The sequence below is a fragment of the Motacilla alba genome, chromosome 1A, assembly GCF_015832195.1.
Source record: "Motacilla alba alba isolate MOTALB_02 chromosome 1A, Motacilla_alba_V1.0_pri, whole genome shotgun sequence".
Lineage (NCBI taxonomy): Eukaryota > Metazoa > Chordata > Aves > Passeriformes > Motacillidae > Motacilla > Motacilla alba.
The window spans coordinates 68,349,028-68,371,583 of record NC_052031.1 but is presented as its reverse complement, the minus strand read 5'-3'; the positions used below and the strand labels follow the sequence as shown (position 1 = coordinate 68,371,583).

At 41.7% G+C, this 22,556-nt stretch overlaps 1 protein-coding gene across 9 annotated transcripts in view; it reads right to left on the bottom strand.

The window, feature by feature from the left end:
• CALD1 (caldesmon 1) overlaps positions 1-22,556 on the bottom strand; it is a 169,529-nt gene that overhangs the window by 13,976 nt on the left and 132,997 nt on the right. For 6 of the 9 annotated variants that reach the window (XM_038152951.1, XM_038152952.1, XM_038152956.1 and 3 more), the window contains 6 exons: positions 14,774-14,920; positions 12,810-13,797; positions 12,091-12,165; positions 7,436-7,578; positions 2,799-3,048; positions 932-1,072 (listed from right to left, as the gene is read on the bottom strand). In XM_038152951.1, coding sequence (XP_038008879.1) covers positions 932-1,072; positions 2,799-3,048; positions 7,436-7,578; positions 12,091-12,165; positions 12,810-13,797; positions 14,774-14,920 — 1,744 coding nt within the window. The remainder of the gene's footprint in view (positions 1-931; positions 1,073-2,798; positions 3,049-7,435; positions 7,579-12,090; positions 12,166-12,809; positions 13,798-14,773; positions 14,921-22,556) is intronic. The other 3 variants (XM_038152955.1, XM_038152957.1, XM_038152954.1) reach the window with 1 other exon arrangement.

The window sequence follows — 22,556 nt, the reverse complement described above, 5'->3', positions numbered from 1 at the left end:
TCTTTTCTCTCCTATTTCCCACTAAGTGGCCTTTTTGACAAATGTTTTGGATGCTTAAATGACTTATGACACAAAATGAAAAAAGGAAAATAATTCTGAAAACATTAATAGATCTGCAGTTTGAGATTGAGCTGAGAAAACAACTGGACTGAATTCCAAAACAATACTCTCAATAATTCCAGTGGGACCAGGATTCCTCTTCCATGCTGAAAGACCATTTAATTGATTTATCACACTTCTAATATAATATTGGCCACAAAAGACCATTTAGAAATCCTGCAGCAACAGAAGAGTGAGGTTTGTAATTTTTGTTATGTAAGAAAATGAAATCCAGCCCAGTACTTCTAGATATTATTTTTAGGGGGATTAGACATAAGCTAGAATTCCCATACAGGTCAGTTACAATTAATGATTATTAGGCTGAATATGCTTAAGGACAAAGTAATCTGGCAAGCAAGAAAATAACTGTGGATGTGGAAGGAGTGAGAGAACATTTGTGACTTAATGCTCTTAAGAGATCTTTTCCAACCTAAATGATTCTGTGATTCTACTCCAGTTCACAAAGCACTCCTATAATAAATTTAAAACAACACAGTATTACTGCTCTAAGTTTCAGAAATGATTTTCTCATGGAGATGAAGATCCTTTTTGGAGATTCTTTATCAAGAAGAGACAGATGCCAGTCTACTCTCTATTTCTAAGCAGGAACTCTAATTTTCAATCATCCCAATGAGTTAAGTCTTTCAGCTAGAGGTTTTGGGCTAAGTCTATCAAAGCCATTGTGACCCAGGAGAAGTCAGATTTTCTATTTTCCTGGGTTTGATTACAAGTATTTGATTACAAGTACTTCAAAATTGCTTTTGATGTTGTTTTGGTTTGGACAAACCCCACCACTTTTTATGTCCTGTATAGGTGTTCATGGGGAGGTTACCTTGAGAGATGAGCCTTTAGGACTGAAACATTTAAATGGCTTCTTGTCTTCAGACACACCATCTTCTGGCATCTTTTGGCGTTTCTCAGCAGCTTCAGCCCTTCTTCTTTCGATTTCTTCCTTCATCCTCCTCTTTTCCTCCTTGAAAAATATGAAAGTTTACTCATTGTTTCAGAATCTACATCACCATCACAGGGCTGTGCAGCCCTGCAAACGTTTACCAGATTTTCTAAAAACAGGTTTTTATATCCCTTGAAATAGTTCAGGTCTAAATGCCAATCCATCAGTGTTAGAGATGCCAGGAAGACAATTAGTGTGTGCTGCTCTTGTGGCTCCTCACAGTAAAGTCACCAAATTTATTGTCACAGAGTTCCACTTAAACAGAGAAAAAGGCTCAAGCTCAGTTTTCTCTGTATTCTCATGTTTCACATTGGTATTGTTCTTCTGTCCCTCTACTCTGACACTTACTGTGCCAAGGTTAATATTTAACATGGAAGAATCAACAGATGGCCGAGAAACCCAAGATTAAATGCTTGCAGATCTCCCTCCAGAGATGAGCTTTGCTTCACAAGCTGCAAGTCAAACCAGAAGCCCTCAAAGCCCTCACACCAGTGTGAGCACTGGTCAGTGGAGTCTGACCAGCAAGGTATTGTGCAATCTTGGCATCTGCTGAGTTCTGCTGTAAAGAGCTCAGTACATTAAAGGAATTGGCATTCAACTGCCAGATACTATCAGTATTATTCATTTACCATTTGTTTTCCAAACAACTAGGATTCCTAAATGATGCACCAGAGACTTGGAAATCCTATTTGTAGAGTCCCTTGGCAGAGGAAGTACAAGAAAACAGATGTGTTGGATACTCAATATTTAAATAGACAAGAATATCTCCCTAATGAGATCTAGCCCATTGTAACTATATATAACATTAGCATTCCAGCCCATCTGCAGCAGATAAATTTTGACATGCACTTTGTAATTCAATCTGTATAACGTAAAAAAAAAATAAATCTGTGGCTATAGCACTGCCCCAAGATTCTAAATCCCAAGAAGATAAGAAATTTGCAGCTAGCCCAGAGGAAATCCTGACTCGTGAAAGATTTTAGAGCCCTGACTTTCCTAAGGCTAGAATTAGAACATTTTTTCATACTCTGGATGTTGCAGTGTGTTTTTACTCCTAATGGTATGTTCTGCTATTGCTCAAGTTAATGGTTTGGTCCGAAATATACCCCCCACCCCACTGTCAATCTACCCTGAGTTCCCTGTCAATCCTACCTGGTGCCAATGCCCTGTTTGGAATTCTCCTACAGAAATCCCCTAAGGTAAGACCTCCCATTAGTCCATGTGACCCAACATCCCCCTCCGTGTCCATGTGGGGTCCATGTGGCCCTTCCCTCATTGGAAGATGCTTTTGTGAACGCTGCCCTTTACCCCTCCCCAGGATATCTCTGATTAGCTGCTGATTTATCCCCTCCCCTTGAACCGCCCCCATTTATAAACCCCTACACACCTGTGTTCTGTGTCTTTGGTCCCTGACCCTTCCATAGAATAAATCCTTTTGGAAACCATACTGAAAACCTCTCCCTTGTCCTTGCTCCTGCTTTTGAGGATTATCAGCTTGTGCTGCAGAGATACAACCCTACGGCTGTATCCCAGACTGGGCTGCTTTCTGGGAACAGCGCACTCTTGGCATGGAGCTGGGAGCCGGCTGGGGGAAAATCCAGCACTGCATCACCTGGATGCTGCATGTTTTACCTCAGCTCTTCACTAGACCATGCTGCAAAGAGCTGTTGACTAACGCAAGGAGAGTGGAAGTAGAACAGTAATAATGGAATAAACCCAAGAGCAACACTCCGCTCTCTCCACTCACCTCCTCTCTGATTTTTCTCTCAGCCTCCTCCTGCTTCTTCTTCTGCTCCTCTTCCTCCAGGATTTTCCGGCGCTCCTCCCGCCTTTTCTTCAGCTCGTCCAGCTCTGCCGCCGCCTCCTGCTGCTTCTCCTTCAGCTTCTCCAACTCCTCGCTCTCGTTCTCGCCCCGGCGGCGCCGCTGATCCTCCAACCTCTTCAGCGCCTCGGCGCCCGGCTTCGCCTCCTCCGCGGCTCCCTTCACACCGGAGCGCCTGGCGAGGCAAGGAAAGGGAAAATGGTGCCATGGAATTTCCCTTCCTGGCAGAGCCACCTGCTGCCTCGTGCTCAGCAGCAGCACGAGGGCCCGGTGCTGCCTTCTCAGACTTTTTGCTCCTTGCCGAGCTATGGCTGGCCCAAAACTTTTCCATCGGGGAAATGGAGAAACGGAGAAAGAGGAAGGAATGTGTAGAGCTGCATATGTATGAGGTCTTATAGCAAACTTCTACCTAACAAGACACAAAACCCAACACTAAAAAGAAAAAAATTGTACCTTGGATGCCTAACAACATTTAAAAATGTCAGCTTTCCTCTGAAAATACACTTAGAATCGTGTACCTGTACAAAAGGTACTTCTGTACCTTTTGTACTGAAAGCTTTCAGCCTCCTGCCAAGTCCAGTGTTTTTTCACACTTTCCCCAAAACTAGGAGCTATCTCCTTTTCACTTTGTGTTTTTTAGTACAGTTTCCTCCGTTCTGAGCCTTCTGGGAATCAGAGCTGCTGTTGGGCTGGGATATTACAAGGAGCACCTCTCCCATCCCTGCCAGTGAGGAAGGAGTCTCTCCCACACGCACCACTGTGCCTGAGAACTTGTGCCACCCCTATTTTATGTCCTGTGTCATAAAGGATGCACTAATCCTTTGCTTTCAAGGGCAAATATTTTTTATAAACCCTGTAGAAAAAGACAAGCATCTTTGGGGACAGAACAATTTACTGGATTTGGGGAAAACAGGAGGAAATAAGAGAGGAAAGGGAGTTTTCCAGTTTCAACAGTGTTTAAAAAAAAAAAAAACCCTAAAAAGATTCCTATCTCAGCTGTAACATCCATCACTCTAATTCCACCAGCCTGAATGAACAGAAAGGTTCATCAGGTCTTTTGCTTACATTTTCTAGGGAAAATATGACTTTTTAGTAAGCAACTGGAAATTGTTAATGGTAAATTTCCACAGGAGAAAAACAGGAGTTTTCCAAGCAGCTGTAATACATGAGACAGAAAGAAAGAAAGAAAGCAACAAAAAAAAACCAAAACCCCAAACGTAAAGAATTTGCATAGGTGAAGTGCATGCTTCCAACAGAGTCAGATAGCATCACCTTGTTAAATAATCAGTGTTTAGACAAATGTCTGCTCCTCAAATGTGTTTAATGCTCCTGCTGACAAGGAGATAGGTACCTAAGATTTCTAAGTGTGCTATTGACAAAAAGACAGAAGATGAATGTATTTATGGAATTTTTTAAAAAAAGCCCAACTTTCTGTATTGTTGACATCTTAAAAAAAAGATGCAAATTACTTCATTAATGCAACCAGTGTTGCAGAGTAAAATACCACAAGACAGAATAAATCAAAAATTCCAACAGTAACTGTTAGAGATGAAAATGTAGAAAAACAAATTCCATATAAATTTGCAATCCAGTCAATCACACTCAATCCTGCAAAGATGCTTTTCATTCAGACAAATGCCTCAGCAGATGGAGTCAGCCACATAAAACAGGATGTAGGACCAGAGCTAAATTATATGTAATTTCAGTATCATAATAAAATCTACTGACACAGAGTTCTCTGCCCCCACGTGAACTTACCAAATTGAATGAAATTTGGTTCTGGCATGGCATGCATGATTTAGGAATTGTATCACTAAAAAAATATATAACAAGTTAATTTAAGTGGCCACAAATAAGGGCTTGCATCAGGTAGTGATGCCAAATTACAGTAAGGAGCTCCTGCTTTTTTAAATGAAAAATGCATACACAGTTGACCAAGTAGCGTGAGAATACATTGGAAATTTAATTTGAAATTTTATCTAGCCCTTTCAAAAACAAGAGCAATACCTGAGGTGTGATTTTGAGTGGGTGTCCATACCTCTGGTTCAGTTTGCAGAAGTACTGAGAACCCAAAGTATTCCACAAGCCTCTACAAGGCACTATGTAATTTCCAAAGATCCAATGCACAGGACAAAAGAAATCCCTGGCTATCTTAAGGCTTTCCTGTTTCATTGCAAGGCTGTAGCCCCTCCAGCAAACAAACTCAGGAACCTCAATATTTTTTCTCCTTTTCCTCTTGGTCTCTGAGTCTGTGTTGCCAGCTCGCCAAGACCTGCAAGCTTTGGGCCCAGAGAAGATGGAAGAGGTCCCTTCAGACAGACAAGGTGATCCCCCTGGCAAGGGCAAACATTTGGCCTTCAGAATGAAGGGAATGAAGAATGTTTGCCAAGATTTTCCTGAGGAAGAGCCGCTCTGCACAGAAGCAGGGTTAGCCCTCAGTGCACTCAGCCTCAATGAAATCAGCAGCTACTCAGCTTGCAGCTGATCGAGCCAGTGGCAGAATCTAGTCTGAACATTCTTGCCTGCAGACCTTGGGTGATTGTTTTGGCCTCCATAAAAAGAAGGATATTTCAAGTTTTGAATTTAGTTTGTTCTTATCCTGCTCACAGGTTTTCTCTGACTGGTTCTGCCTAATCCAAAATAGCAAACAATACACTGGCAGTAATTATCCTTCTTTTCCTCCACATCCAACTCCTCTGTTTTCAACAGATTCTGGGAAATCTCTGTTCTCTGCTGTCAACATTGGGAAATTAGTATTGAGGTGCTGGGTGGAGGAAGGGTTTTGTAAGCACCTCTTTAGAATTAAGAAATGAAGCTGCTTGCCAGATTTCAGGCAAGGAGGAAAAGGAGAGAAGTGGCCTGTGGGAGCCAAAAACATCAGAACAATGTGAAAAAACATATTACATCGTATTTAGGACTTTTGCAGTCCTGTATGAGAATAGGGAGGAAGGCAGGTGGGAGGGGAGATGGGAAGGGGAAGCCATAAAATGGGATTTTATTCTGTATTTCTCTTACTGACTGACGTAGACCAAAAGAGAGATAACATTTTTCTTTAGCCTCTGCGACCCTATTTTGTTCTCAGTTTTTACCACTTGAAAATTAGCCAAGTTATGTTCTTTCTAAATAGAATCTGATGTATGCATTAAAAAATAAAAAAAAGGAAACAAAGGACAATTCCAGACAAAGCCCAACTCTGTGGGGGCAGTTCATTAGAAAACAGCCCTAATTCATACCTAATAACTCAACAAACACTAGCACCTCTGCTGATGTTGCCAACCCAAATCTTCTACTCAGCTGATAAAAGGTTGTTGAACAGGCTTCTTCCCAATTTCATGAACCAGAAGAAGAAAAACAGAAATAGAAAAAAAAAAAAAAAAAAAAAAAAAAAAAAAAAAAAAAAAAGGAGTGGAAACTCAAATCTACATTTTGCCACTAATGCCTGTCTCCCACAGGAAGTAAAGCAAATGAAAACACATCAAACATATTTTTAGAAAATCATTCTCGTTATTGATGATGTGACCCAAGTTTTGAGCGAGGCAAATTTCCTGCTGTTCCATCTCCATCACTGTCTGTCTTTTGGCCTTAGGTCAGGGTGTCTCCAGGGTCTTTTGAACTGCATTTTATTTTGAGAAAGTTTGTTTTTCCCGGAAGAATCATGAGGGGAATGCTGAGATACAACAGCAAATCCCATCTGCCATGCTCAGATTTCTCAAAGTGCCTGGAGAGCTTAACCTTTCCTTTGCCTGTGTCAATGTAAAAGAGGAAAAGAGATGCAGAAGGAGAAAAATTTAGTTTTCTAACCTACTCATTCCTGGTTTCCTGCTAAAAGGAAGAACTTAATTTATATTTCATGTATCCCATGCTTTTAGCAGGCAGGATCCTTTTAAATTAAATTTTCACTAGAAAATTGCTATCTTCTTTGAATTTCCCAAGAGAACCACAAGCCAAATATTTTCTTAAAAAGAAAAATAAAAACCAAACTGTGATACAGCTTATAAAATGGAAGGGAAAAAAAAAAAGAAAAAAAAATTATTTTGGCTAGGAGAAGTTTTTACCTAACTGGAAAACCACTTTTCTACAGAAGCCATTAATTTCAATGTTTGCCTTGAAATCAAGAGAGTAGCTCTTTCTAGAGTTACCAACTGGATTGTGCTTTATTCTGCTAATTAAAGATAGGTGGGTAATTGGAAATAGGTTACTACAGCAAAAGTTGAGATCGGACTAAAAAAAATTAGAGAACACAAAATCCAGAGTTTTGTCACTATTGGCCTCTGTGTAGATATTAGTAATTAGTAAGGAAGTAAAGCTCCAGCAGAACAAAACCGAGCTTCTTGTCCCTGCTGGGGGAGCAAGGCCATTTCCAGCTACTTTCAGGACTTCATGATGTTCCTGCAGCAGAGTGGGGACAGCTCAGAGACTGCAGAGCTACAACCCAGCGAACACCTGAGCCACTGCTGATGGTGCCAGCCCAGTTCCTCCACTCAACTGCCACAAGCAGAGACCCAGAGATGGTCCCTGATCAACTGCAGCACAAGTAAGCCCAGTTCTCACTCGGAACTCACCCAAAAGCATTCTCAGTAGGTTTAAGTTTGGAGGCGGGGAGCTCACGTTCTCCGTTCTGTGCCTTTTGCTCAGGAACGCCCTTCTTACGATCCCAGACACTTTTCATCTCCTCTTTGGGTGCTTTACCTTTGTCATCTTTTACCTGTTCAGAACACAGCACAAATCACAGAACAAAACACAGGACACACCAAAAAAAAAAAAAAAAAAAAGTCAGAATGAGGCATTCTAAATAACAGCTGAGAAGTACAAATTTCTTGGCAAGATTGGGAACTGTCTTCAAATTGTTTGTGCTGTAGGGCAGAAGTGGTCTGCAAAGCTCTAAACAGTGACCAACTGTCACTTTGCTGTCCTGACCTGAATTCCAGGTCAAAGCATCTTGAAAATAATATTATCTTCTGTGAAAGTCGGCTGTGGCCATGGGACTATGCCACCACACTGCTTCACTCTGCAACTGCACCCCCAACTCTTCCTCCCATTGCAGCATCTTTCACCTCTTGCTTCTTAAGATTGTAGGTTGCAAACTCTCTGGGACTTGCCAACACGTTTTTGGTACCAGGTTTAGAACATTGGTGCAATAAAAGTAACACATAACCTCCAACAAATGTCAGGCTTGTTTGACAAAGTTTATGCTCTTTTCAGTGTCACAGCAGAGAGATGCTTCATTACTGGCCAAAACACAAAATCCTCTTGATATCAGAGCAAAACTTAATCTGACAAAAAGCACAGTCCTGCCTGGGGTTGGTCATGGGTAGCATTATCAGACATGAATATTTAAACCTGTGAAGGAAAGGCTCTGGAAAACAGGAGTAAAAGTTCCCTTTATCCTTAAAAAGTTTTGTCTTATTATTCTTAATAGTAATCAACAATATTTTATGCATAAATTTAATTCTCCAGTATTTCTTCAGAGCTATGAGCTTGAAGTATTTATCAATACCACAGATGGCCTGACCCCAGCATGCTGAATCATGGCTTGATGCTGGTAAAAGAAGAAAGTGAACTGATTTAAGTTATGCATCCTCAGGTAGAAATACTCTCTGTTATTTAAGACTACCAGCCAAAACAAACTTTCAACAGCAGCAGATGAAACGTTTCCCTCCAAAGTATTTATTTGCTTTCCCCAGCTCTGTGCTGAAGGAAGGTTCGAGCTGGCAAGCAAGAAATACCTTCTGTGTGGAATTCAAATGGAGACCTTTAGAAAATAAATACTTTGGAAGCCTGCTGCAATCCCATTTACTAACTAGAAAGATAAAGAACTTCTATAACAGTCCTGTCTGCAACACAGCTGCTCTTAAAGGTGTCTTAAGATGCACCTTGAAATGAAAAAGTAGAACACAGCTTTACACCCCAAACCAAAAGAAGTTTCTGTTCTTCCTCATCAAAGAAGAAGAACATCCATCCGTCTCAACCCGTGGAGAATCAAAATCTTTACCGACAAAGGATGAGTTCAGAGCCTTCAAAGCAAAGATCTTCCTAAGGCTGGTGCAGAGTGGAGCCCCAGAGTCAGAGCCTGACTTTACCTGAGGCCAGTCTGCTGCCCAGAGAAGCTGAGCCATGGATGCCACCATGGCAGCACACGTCAGAAGTGAGCACAGGATGGTTGAACCCCTTCAGCAAATCTGCTGCTGGTGGGGGATGTTGGGCACAACCAAGAGAGGCATTTTCTCTGCTCTGAGAGCAGCAGCAGTGGTGCAGATTTTCCCACCCTCTCCTGCCAGCAAGGCCTGGCAGCAGCTCCCTGAGGGACAAAGAGGGGAGCTCAGCTTCCATGGCTGTGCATTCTTTGGCCGTGCTGCTGCAAGAGAGGGCCTCAAGGAATGTCCTGCTGGGCTGAGACAAGCAGGGCTGTTTCATTTATCCTGCTGAATGCCACCAGACAGCATCATCTTCTAGGTGTTCCGAATCAAATTGGTGATCATGTTCACAGCAGCAATCTCCCAACCCTTCAGCCCCAGTCAGGGTGATGCTGAAACCGGCTGTGCTGATTGGTGCAAGGTTTCTTGTGCCAGGATGTCTGTCCTGGGGTTTTGAGAGCATAAGATTTCCTTTGCTGAGATTTTCATCAAGACCTTCCTAAGTCTCATTGAAAAAGCCAACACTTCCAGCTGCCTTATGGATTCAGGTCCACTGGGGAGGGTTGTATCTCTTACATCTTAATTGAAATCACTGAGAAAACTAATATTAAAACAGTATAGTTTAAAAATTAATAGGTTAGGAAATAGCATTTCAGAAGCCAGGATGATTTATGATAATGTGTCTGCATTTGAGAAAACCATTAACACAGCTTGGCCTCTTCATTCAAAAAGATGGTAAAACAAGATATTACAGAAACATTTCACATCTTTTGGGCTCAGTCCTTCCCCTACTAATTTTAATACCAAAGTAGAGACTAATTAGCAAAGCAGCAGAAACTTTTCTATCTCATTCCAAAGGCAGGCAACAGAATAAGTTCTTTGCCTTGTCTCACTGCCTAATTACAGACTAATTCAGTTTCTCCTGAATTAAAAAAGGACTCCACTTGGAGCAGACAGGTGATAATACCTGAACTGAAATAGCTCACATGTGCTCACAAATCTTGATATCAAGCCAGAACACAACCAGAGACATGGCTAACAAATTTCCACCATAATGTATTTATATTTTTATCTCTTTCTACACTGCCTCTTTTCTGTTTGATTTTTATGCTATTATTTGAGAGCTGAGAATTCTAAATCTTGAGCTTGAACACCTTCAGACTGAAGCAAATCAGTTACTGAGGTTGGGGCCCATCTGGCAGAGCTGATTCCTTACTTGGGCTCAGTTATTTGGGGAGTTAAAAGCTGTGGGCATCTGGGTCTAGGGCTCCCCTGTAGAGTCAACTGCCACCCCCAAACACCATGAGAAAAGCAACTGCTGCAGCATGTCTAGCCAAACTGGAAGCAGGAAATACCAGGAGTCTCACATCATGAGAAAGCTTGTTCTTATGAACTTCTCAGGTCACTTTCAAGAACGAAAAACTGTGCAGAAGTTCAGAAAAGGAGACAATTTTTTTCCCTGCCAAATTAATCAAAACCTGAACTCTGAGGTCCAAAGCAAAAGCAAAACCTGATTCTGTAGATACATTCTGTTCCCCCAGGGTCTTGTTCATGGAACACTGGCATCCTCTTAGCTGCATGCACATTCAGAAAGAGACCTCACTGAATTTGTATGTCCTGGAAAAGGGGGGAGAAGTGGAGATGGGAGCCTGATCTTGCCTGATCATCAATTTTTGTTCACAAGTAATGAAGCAACAACTGAGATTTTCAAGACATTTTGAATGCTCAGGATGGGTATTCAACATTGCACTAGAAGTGAGATTCTATTAAATTGTCTCAGCTTCAGCATCCAAAGATGGAAACACTAAAATCACAAGTAACTTTTATAAGTCTTGCCAATTTCCTGGAATAATCTAGCCCAGTGGGTAGGGTTTAAAAGCATGAGAGCTCCAGGGAGAGCTGGCCAAGCTCTACATAAGAACAAGCAGGACAACTGTGTCTCAAGTTCCCACAAATCAAAGTTTGTGCTCAGCTACAGACTCCTCTTTACATTTACTTGTAGTATTCAAAGACTGCATGCAAAAGTGAATAGTGGAAATGGATTCTGTCTTCTTAATACAATCCATCCTTTTTTTTTTTTTTTTTTTTTTTTGTGCAGCCATTTCCTTACTGCTCTCTGAGGGTGAGCTAAGCATGTTCCAAACTCATCTGCTAACTGAGGACCCTGGAGTGGACCCTCCACAACCCTCAATGGTCCCAGTCCACCAGACAGACAGAAATCTGTGCTGTGGATCCCTTTAAGCCACACAGACCTGCCTGAACCCAAATGATTCTAAATTTCCAAGGCTCTGGCCAGCCTCTCAGCAGTCTCCCCTAATCAGAATCAGGGGCTGTTTTGAAAGCTGATGCATTGAACCAAAACCACTGCACAGCACTGAGCATGGCTCCCTGTGTGCAGCTGCACCCTGAAGAGCGAATGGTCCCCAAATCTTATTTACTTACCATACAGTAAAACACCATGGCACCAGCTCCTGTGTTTACAGTGGAAATGCAATGCAGTAATTTTGGTGGATTTTCTCTTTAAAACAAAAGAAGAATCTTGGGTATGCACAGTTTACATCATGGGGTGTTGCAGCTTGCAGGGGAATTATTAGTTAAGGCAGTCTGCTGGCCAAAGGGCCTAGATTATTATTATGATTATGATGATGATTATTAATTATCACAATGATGATGATGATGATGATTATTATTAGAGTAGGTTTTATTCATAGGGAAAAAGTTCACAGTAAAGTGAGAGGAAACCAGAGAAGGATAATTAGTTGATACTGTCCTGAAAAAAATCATCCCCAGAGGGAGAACCATACTTGTGTTGTTGACGGAACTGAGTTTCCTGAAATGCTTGTTTTAAGACAAACAGGAATTGGTCCTAAAGCCCCAAAAGAACAAACTACTTAAGAATTTACTTAATTTTAAGCACTTAAGGAGCTTCATCCCTATTTATTTCAGCAGGATTACCCATGTTCTTGAAGTGGAGCGCAGGCTTAAGTACTTTGCTGGAGAATCAACATTCACTTATAGGTGCCTTATTTGTTTTCATCCCTCAAGTTTCCCTATCACATCTAAATCAGTGGTTTATAAGTTACCTGATCTTTTATGGAGGTAGCTTGGAGCTTCTCTTCTGGCAGCTTTTCCTTTTTAGCTTCCACTTTTTCTTCCTCCTTTGTTTTTGGGTTTTCAATAATTTATTTTTTAACACAAAAGCATCGCACCTGTTTGCATTTTTTTGTTTCTCCGTGCTGTGTTCACGTACCAATCCAGTGTGCAGCCACAACTCCATCATCTGCTGCTGTGCCCACACCTCTGTGTGCAGCTGTGCCCCCTCCACCCTCTCCAAATCCTCCCTTTCCCCCCACTTTGGGCCTTTCTCCCTGGCGTGGCATCATGCTCACGTGTCCCAGTACAGAGCCCTTTCTTGTGATTGCATTTAGCACACAGCATTCCTCACACACTTTAACAGGTGCTCATAATATTTTCTGCCAAGATGTGTCTGCCTCCACCTCACGTGTTACTGCATTAGGCCAGTTTTTACAGCAGCTGAGGGGGGAAAAGGCAGCAAAAGCACATGCAGAGGTCTGAACGTGCAAGGTTTTCTTTGAATGATGGAGTGGGGTCAGGCCTGTTGTGCACTGAATTATTGGTAAGCAGGAGGGGATTTCTTTTTTAAAATAGACAGCAACAGCACAAGTGTTAGTAACTTCAGTACAGGACTAGATCTGTGAGGAAATTCCAATTCAATCTTTTCTTGCATTACATTTCACACAAACCACAGGTGTCTTATTTTGGTGCAAAATGTTCACTGTACCTGTTTTTTTAAGACAGCTGCTTGAGGTTTTTCATCTTCTACTTTCTTCTCTTTTACCTGTTTATCTTCTATTTTCTGTTCTTCCTTCTTTTGTTTTTCCTTTAACTTCTCTGCTTCTAGCTTAGCCTTTTCCTCAGCTGCCCTCTTTTCCTCTTCTGCCTTTGCCCTCTCCTCAGCTGCCCTCTTTTCTTCCTCTGCTTTCTGCTTTTCCTCAGCTGCCCTCCTCTCCTCTTCTGCCTTAGCCCTCTCTCTTTCCTCAGCTGCCCTCTTCTCCTCTTCTGCCTTAGCCCTCTCCTCAGCTGCCCTCTTTTCTTCCTCTGCTTTCTGTCTTTCCTCAGCTGCCCTCTTTTCTTCCTCTGCTTTCTGTCTTTCCTCAGCTGCCCTCTTTTCTTCCTCTGCTTTTAACCTCTCCCTTTCTTCTGCTTCCTTCCTTTCTTCCTCAGCCTTTTCCTCATCCCTGAGCTTCTCTTTATCTACAGCATCAGTTACACTTTGGGTCCCTTCTGCCACAGCATTTGTATCATTCTCTGCTTTGTGTTCCTCTGCATTTACAGTTACTGCCTCTTCTTTATCAGTGGATTTTTCTGCTGTCACATCTACCTGATTTTCCTCTACGGGGACCTCCTTTGGTTTCTCCTCCAGTCCCTCCTCCTTGTCTTTTTCTTCTTTTTTCCCCTCTTCTTCCCCATCTTGCCTCCAGTTGTTCCTCTGGTACGATTTGGTAACTGTTTCTGTCTCCTCAATCTCATAGCGTCCTCGGCGTGTTTCAGCCTTTTCCTCTTTCCCCGTGGTCTCATTTTCTTCCACGTTGTTTACTTCTCTCCTGCTGGGCACTGACAAGCTCCCATCTGTGATCGTGGGGTCAAATTCCTTTTGGCGTTCCAGGGCTTCCTGCAGGCGTTTCTGGCGTCTCTCCTCCCGCCTTGCCAGCCTCTCCAACAATGCAGCTTCATCATCTGTGGAGCGCTTGCTTTCCTCTCCTGCCACACTGTGTAAAAGGGACAGGCTTGCATTAAAAAGAAAACAAAACAAAAAAATTCTAACAACATGTGCACATCACTCTTTCTAGGAAAAAAATTTGTACCATCATTCCACGGCTGGAAAACCCAACAGGTTGCGGACTTCAAAATTTAGCTGCTGTTTTGCTATCTATATTCATTCTCCTTGCCTTAAATAAATTGCTTCTTGTGCTCAGTATCTATCAGCACTTGCCATCAAAATTTTGGGTTTTTTCTATCAATTGTGTTATGGCCACTGGAAATCTGGGTATATTATTTATATTATTATTTATGTGAAACTAAACAAATGATGGACGGACAGGAAGGCCAGCCCTGGACAGACAGGGAGGCCACTCAGCTTGTGGCAACTGGGTGTTGATAGGAGTGATAGGGTGTAATGCTTTAGGGGCTGCAGGGACACTGCTGGGTTGATGGTTGGACTTGATGATCCTTGGATGATTTCAAGTGTCACCTCCTTCCATAAGCTTTTCTGCTCTTTATACGTGCCTGACACTGACAATGCCAGGTGAGTTCTGTGCTCTAGAGCTCACACCCAGCACCTTGCAGGTGTGTTGCAGCCACAGCTTGGGGACTGGCTGCCCCCCAGTGCTTTGGCCCCACGGTGCCATGACCCCTGTGAGCAGAACAAGAGACGTGGTGTTTTGGGAGGCCAGATGCACTCATGCCTGAAAAAAATCTGAGAGCCTCCATGAGCCCCAGCTGGATTACCCCACAGACAGCCTTGAGGACACTTGGATATGTGCCATGAGCCAGATGTGTGATGCTCCCACCCTACCATGTAGACACAGCCAGGCTGATCCTCACTGTGTGAGGTCCTTCTTCAGTTTAAGGATGGCCAAACCCAGCACTTCAAATTCAAGCACCAAAGCAAACCTCTTCCAGACACTTCTCTGCTCTGAACAAAAACTACCCTTGCCTTGTGAGTAAACAACCTCAGACATTTACCTGTTCTGGGCATTAACCTCAGATTTCTCTGTTGCTTCTCCTGAGAGCTCTCCTTCCTCCTTTTGCCGCAGCCTCTCCTGCCGAGCCCGCCGGCGCCGTTCTCTGGCAGCTTCTTCATCATCGTCATCGTTCCTCTGGTAGGACAGCCTGCAACAGGGACAGGGAAACATTGGTGCTATGGCATATTGGACATGGAAAAAATCACAAAAAGCAGTTTTCTAAAGCACAGTAAGCTTGGCTACAGCGGCTGCTCCATGCGCTGTTGTGAAAATACGCTGTGAAATTGAGGTGCATCATTTCAAACCCTGGTTTTCTTTTGTTTCTCAGAAGAGAACTTGAGAAAATAGTCTCTGTGAAGGCAGCAGCCACACCACACTGGCTGCTAGAAAACACCAAATCCATAAAAGCCCAGCTCTGTAGCTGAGCAAACATCCTCCTAGCCTGCACCATGATCCTGTCGGATCACAGCAGCATTTGAGCAGACTTGATCAAGCCCACGTAACTGAAACTGGACTCAGCAAAGCAGCTTGTCATTATTCTCCTCTAAATATCCCATGCTGAAAATGGTGACAGTATTTTACATGTTAAAGACTAGAAAGCAGGGAGACACAAGTATGACAGCAGTCTCAGTGGTCGGTTTTGAGTGCCAAACATCTGACACCCACAAAATGTTTGTGAGCTCGGAGCCCTGCCAGGCCAAATCACACAAGATCTCTGCTGTGATGAAAGCCTACAGCTGAGAACCCATTGTATTCATCTACCCCAACAGATGATTACATTTAGTTTCATCCTGCTTGAAAAGGAAAGCAAGGCCTTAAAATCCTAATAATCCTGTGTCCCATTCAAATCTTTGCTGAGGTTATTACTGAGTGAGATAAAGGGAGAGGCTTGCATTCCTCTTATCTTTTTGAGCAGGGAAAGTGAATTAGGAAGCTAACATGTGCCAGACCCAGTCAGGACATTCATTTCATTTGCTTCTGGCAGTGGTCTGACACATCATGGTTAAGAAGTCTCCCTTCTTTATATATTCAAATATTTAAGGTAGCAGTACAGCCATGATCATAGGAAAAAAAAACAGAGTTCTGCACTGACTAAAACCAAGTATAGATAATGTTAGTTTTGCAAATATTTAAATATCAAAAGCAACTAAATTTTGATTTAGCTATCAATCAGACTCTTTGGGGCCAAACCTCTCCCATTACCATGTTCTGGCACTACTTTTCTCCTTTGCTGAAAGAAGGGTGAAAGTATAGGTTCAGCAGGGGTTCAGTTACCCCAAATTAGCTTTAAGAATTTAAAGTGTAAAACATGGCTGAGCCACTTGCCAGACCTAGAACAACATTTTCATCCTCAGTGCACCAAAGAATTTAATTTATTACTTCCATGCTCTGCTTCAAGAGGTTTTTCTTTATAGAAACAACTCTACTCAAAGAGAGAGCAAACCATGAGCAGCACAGCCATGAGGGATCACAGTGGGGGATGAGGAAGAAAGGAAGGAGCTGAATTGAAAGCACTAAAGGTGTAATGCAGGGAAGGCAAGGACAAGCACTTCCTGCCATGAGTAAGCAACTTCAAGAGGTACCAACATTTCATTTAGGTCTAGAACAGAAAGGCAATGAATACATTAATAAATCAATGGGGTCTTTAATTTCCACAAGAAGGAGACTCTGGAATAAAACTGCATTAGCAAACTGACCAAACACTCCCCTCATTAGTAAGATGTTCTGGCTGCAAGAAGCACATCATCTTGTCAACTCTGAAGTCCAGCTGTAAGGGCACAGGAAAGGACACACTGCTCCCAGCCTGTGGCAGCTGGACAATGGCCACAACTGAGTCAATACCCGGTGTCTGTAGCTCAGGATTTGTCTTTGCAGTGAGACCACACAAAGATGAAGAAGTTTATTCCACTCTCTGTACCCACACAGAGCACCCCTACACAGCAAGGAGAACAACTGCTTTTAAAAGCCTCTTTAAAATGCCTTTTTTAAACCACCAGTTACTCAGCAAACTAAAAAAGGAAATAAAAAGAATAGCCTAAACAAAAATTCCCACAAAATCTTATCCATTAAACAGATAGGTACTTCCTGTCCTTGGACAGCTATCACATAGATCATCTGTTAAGAAAGCTGAAAATGTCTCTTAATAGGATTCTAAACACATCCATTGCCTTACTACAGATCACAGCAGTTTCCTACAGTGAGCAAGTACACCAGGTATTCCATTCATGAGAATCCCCTTAAGTATTCATTTCTGTTCCCCAGCAATCATGCAATCTGCTCAGTAATCCAGAAACAATCATAAAGAACAACTAGTTGCAGTTTTTTAGATGTCTTTCTTGTTTTCCTTACAATTGTATAAAGGGTGACCCTCATTCTCCCACTGCAACAGATCTCTGTAGCAACCCACCACGAGCAAAATCAATTTGGGAGCTTTTCAGAGCTTATCTTCCAATTGCCTACATCTTTTGACATTCTTCAGACAAGAGTAAATAAGTAATAAAAAAGTATGCCTCCGAGATTTCAACTCTGTTTATCAGGCAGATGGAAATCTGATGATCCACGCTGGCCTGTGCTGTTTCTCCACCCTTGGAGAGCAGCCTTGCTGCCCAGCACACACCCAGCAACTAAATTAAACTGAACTTATATCCATTTGTCACCTTCCACGTGGCTTTGCAGGCAAGTATCTCTCCACAAGCAGCTGTTCCAGCTGTCTCAGGCAGTGAGACCACAACACAGCATGATCTCCAAGAGGTATGCCAAGCCTGCTGACACAACTCCCTTGTGGAATATTCAGAATATTCTGAGTTGGAAGGGACCCACAAGGACCATCATGTGCAATTCTCGAGGACTGAAATCCCAGACCTGAAGATGTCAACAGCAAACCTCATTAGTATCTCAGTAAGTCTAAAAATGTTGCCCTCAGACTTTGAGTGAAAAAATAAATCTGCTGGACTGGGAATACAGGAGATGTGGCCATCTGCTTCAGGCCTTTTTCAGAGAAATACAGCACTCTGTATTTTACACCAAACACTGAATTTATATAAATTTATAACCCAGCAAGAAACTTAGTAATAGCTGGGATGATCACGAGGCTGAAACCATTTCATACAATCCAGCTTTAACTGTTTTCCACTTGAAACCTCAAATCAGCCCAAGCATTATCTAAGGCACATTGGGTTTGGAGTTCCTTGCCCAGTACTAGTACATTATTATTATTGTCTGAATTATGACAGCACTGAAATTTCCTGATCAAGCTCATGGGCTTCTACACTAGACAATTTATGAAGATTGGGCAAAATCTGGTCCCCATTCTATACAGTGTGTATTCTGATTAAAGAGAAACCTTAAAATTTGTAGTACAATCTACCCTCAGTGAGTCAAAAATAAACCTGATGAATCTAAATTATTTTTTCATTTTTCACAGGAGTAGAAAAAACCTGCCTAATTTGATCTGGATCCCACTACTCCATTCTAGAGGATGCAGGGAGAAAGAACTGCTGTGGATCTGAACTCAGACTTCATTTCAAGAGTCAGAAATACACAAAAAAATTCCAAACGAACAAAAGCCTCTAAGATTTTTGAGCAGGCTGCTTATATCTGCCTCATCTTTCCTCCACGGTTCACTCAAATATCAGTCTGGTTTTTATGCCTGCAGAAACACCTTGCATTCTCAGCAGTGCCCTCACAACAGGGACTCAATTAGACACAATTGCACCTATTCAGCAAGCTCTTTCCCACACTGCTTTGTTATCCCGAAGCTTTTACATGTATTACAGATTGATTTTGCCTGTGGTCCACCCCAAGAAATGAGATCATCCATCCTGTACCAAAATCCTGCACCTCCAAATTGCACCCTAACCTACTTCTAAGACCTCTGTCCTTTATTACGTAAGAGCACAGCAGCTGAAGTGATATCTATTTGTGACTCCACATTTATGTCAGATGGAGGATGTCAGTAAAATGTCCTGAACGACAGATTTCACTGCCAGACTCAGCCTATAAAAGCTGAATTTGTTGGCCTTCTGTGCTCTTAGAAAGTCTTTCTATTTACCCAGGCTCTTCCTGAAAGGATGGGTGGGGTGGGGATGGACTTTGTTAAAATACCCACTGGGGAGTGCTCTCTGGGTCACTGTTGATAGCCAGTCCCATTCTATTTATGTTGACATATGTTTTTAATCTTTTTATTGTTCGCTTAATTTGTGTTATGATAGGCACACTTCAAAACCTGAATATAAACAACTGATCAATCTTCAACTCAAAATAAAAAAAAAGCCATAACAAGGGCACACGCTTCCACAGAGGGCTGTGCCTCTCTCTTTCAAGCTTTGCGTGTCAATCTCAGCTGTATTTCATTCAAGTCATATCTAAAAATGTGCTGAAGTGTGGGGGGCAGTTGTGGGGAAAACTGTTTTTTCTAATCATCCCTCCATCATTCAGTGAGAGCTGCCAGCATTCTGCTCAGACCTGCTTTTTATGAGGGAATGAGCAGAATTTCAGTCCAAAATGTTCATGCTTCAAAAAGATGTAGTGAGTGAAAACAGGGGATTATGGTGGAGACATGCAGACATGCCACCACAGTTCTCAGTCCAATGCTGTGCATGAATGCTGCTATTAACACCCATATTTTTCACATATTTCTCAATTTGACATGCACCATTTTTTTTTTTCACATTGAATGTAGGAAAGACAAGTGGATAAAATTAACCAATGGCTGGAAATGAAACCCAGACAAATTAAAACTGGAAATGAGGCACATGTTTTGAACAGTGAGGATAATTACACACACAAGAAATGATGGAACATCCATCTCTGTATTAAGATGGATGCCTTTTTGGAAGTTATACCACAAAATAATACTGATTTTTGGGTTCAGTGTAGGTAGCTTGGTGAAATTCCACTAACGCTTATGTATAGGAAACAAGACTAGGTCATATGGTGGCACCTGCTGGATGTAAACACTACAGCCTTCCCTTTACAAACAGTACATGTCTCTGCTTTTGCCCACAATTTATCTCTGTCACAGAAATTCTTTTACAAGAACACAGCCTGTACTTCTGAGCAGGCAAATTACCCAGATATGCCCACAGTTCTTGGGCCAAAACAGAGACTGATGCACCTTTCAGTGTATTCTGTTCTCCTACACTTCATTTTCATACTGTGTTCCTAATACACTTACTTCTTTTTCATAGCTCCAAGGATTTCAAGGATTATTCTTTTCTCCTTATCAAATTTGTTTTCAGAAGAACATTTTTTCTGTCAGACCTGACATCCTTAATTTCCTACCATACCTTTAGAAGCATTTCTTCTACCTTAAGCCTTGGTCTAAAATACCTAAAGGCTAAAATTTTTTGGCCATTTTAACAGTACTTTTTTGTTTCTGAGCTGAGCAAAACCTTTGGATTATTTACTTTGGTTAAGAACTTGGCTGGGAGATTATTATTTTGTTTACATGACAAAACAGTTCAGCATGGGAAAGAAAAGGTCTTCTGAGTGGTTCAGTTTGTGAATCTTTTTTTTTCTGTGGTTTCTTTTTTTTGATGTTTTTGATATTTAGGTTTTTTAACAGGTAAGAAAAGAGTAAGTGCATTCATCCCTCTAACAGTGTGATTATTAAATCCAGGGTGCAAGCCATCCACATCGAAGAATGAAGGATAAAAAGTGATATGCAAAGTAAAAAGGACTCCACAGTGAGAAGAAAAATCCTTGGTGACTACCAAGTAGTTAATGCCAAAACCATCCAGAGATTTGATTTCTTTGCTGGGGATGCTGCTGAAGCCTCTAGGAAAGTCCCTGGCTTCCCAAATTACCGGTTTCCATTGAAAATGTGAATTTCAAGTAGAAAAATGTAAATTTCAAGTAGAAATTGTAGATGTCCAATTTTGCGGATGTCCAAGATTTCCAGTGCCCTGTCTCTTCTCCTTTTTCCTGCTCATACCAGCAGAGTTCCTTTGGTTTTAGATTGAAGCCCTAAACCTGGGCCTCGCAGTTAGAACCATCTCTACCATCACAGCATTGCTCTGCACAAAGGCAGGATGACTCATGCACGGGCCTATTTTTCTTTTTCTTTTTTTCCCCTCCCTTTCCTCATGGCTTAAAACTGATGATCTGTTTCATAATACGAAATGCAAGCAGATTCTGCAACCACAGCCACATAGCTCTGGTAAATTGCCTCTGAGCACCTCAGCATAAATCCAACCCAGGGCTGCAAACATGAAGGGTAAAACCCTTCCGCTACCGAAACAATGTCAAATTTGCCTCCAACGTATATTATATTTAGATAAAAGTGCTTGCTGGAAATGTACCAGGGGGAAGCACATAATTCTCTCAATATGTGAAGCCTAATGCTCTGCAGTTTTACTGCATAACAATAGACATGGCATTGACCTGCAAGTGAGCAGAGCAGCATATCCAATCTGTTCTGATTTAGAAGTTTCACATGGAAAAAAAAAAAAAAAAAAAAGGGCAAAAACCAATAATTGGCCAAGTGCCTTCTACCTGATAATTTTTTACTGTTTTTCTTGAAGGTTGGTGGAGTTTACCCAGATCTCTGTTTCCCTGGCAGATGGCAAACATGCAAAAAAAAGTGTACAAAACAAGCTTGCTTTTCCCAAACGTGAAAAAAGTGGGAGCAAAACCCAATCAGTGTGCATACCACTGTGGTTAATGTGGTATTTGTTGACTCCGGAGCAAATTGCTTGCTGCCACCACCTCCAGCTTCTAGTGCTTTATTGCATATAAAATCCAAAATAATTTATGCCACAGCCTTACCCAGTAAGTAATATTTCAGGCATATGACTTGAGAACAACGGGCATCTTGCCTAGCTGAGGCATAAGTCAGGCTTTACAGGATTTACCCTAGAATGCACAATCCACAATTTCTACAAAGACAAATAAGAACTTTTCTTTCTTGTGGTTTTGGGCTGCTATATTTAATATGGCTTTCAAGGCAATTTTATATGTCAAATTGCTAGCTTACTGATTGCATCCAAAATCAAGATCTAACTCAATGTGCAGTTTAGCCCAGTAGCTGCAGCAAGCAATTTTTTTTTTTTTGAAAAATATAGTTTCAACTTTCAAAAAAAAAAAAAATTCTGGTGTTATTTTTTTATTTCAAAGCTGCATCCTCAGAAATTAGCAAACAAGAACATATTTATGATTTCAGGAAAGCACAAACTGAATTGCAATAAATCACATATGTATTCCTGACCTGGAAACCCAGCCATCAATTTCATCTGCTTATCTACTTTCACCCTATTTACCAGCTTTGAAGGCTTCTTTAATGCAGCCCTCTAGGAAATAGAGAGCCTCTTAACAAACCAATGCTTCCACTTCATTTCCTCCACAAAGATTAATAGGATTGCTGCATTTTAAGAGTGCTGTATTTTAAAAGGAAATGCAGGACCATGAGAATAAGGTCTCATACACACAAAGCTCCTTTAATTTCAACCTGCTTTTGCTCCACTGAATATCATTTAAGGACAACAAGTTAGCTCAGAGAATCACTTATTTGAGGAATGAAACATTAATATCCAAACCAGTCTCAGTCACACACCCTAATCCTCCATCACCATGCCCAACCTACTCACAATCAACTTCCAGCATACATTTATTCACCATCAGCCCTGACAAAACAAGAAATTTGTGAAAATGGAGATGCAACAAGGCTTTGGTTTTCAAAGATGACAGATTTCTGAGGAGAATTGCCTTTTGCATTCCCGCAGTTTCTTCTCTTTGCAGGGTATAATGAAGGACCACAAGCCAGGGCTCTACAGTGGGTGAGTGCT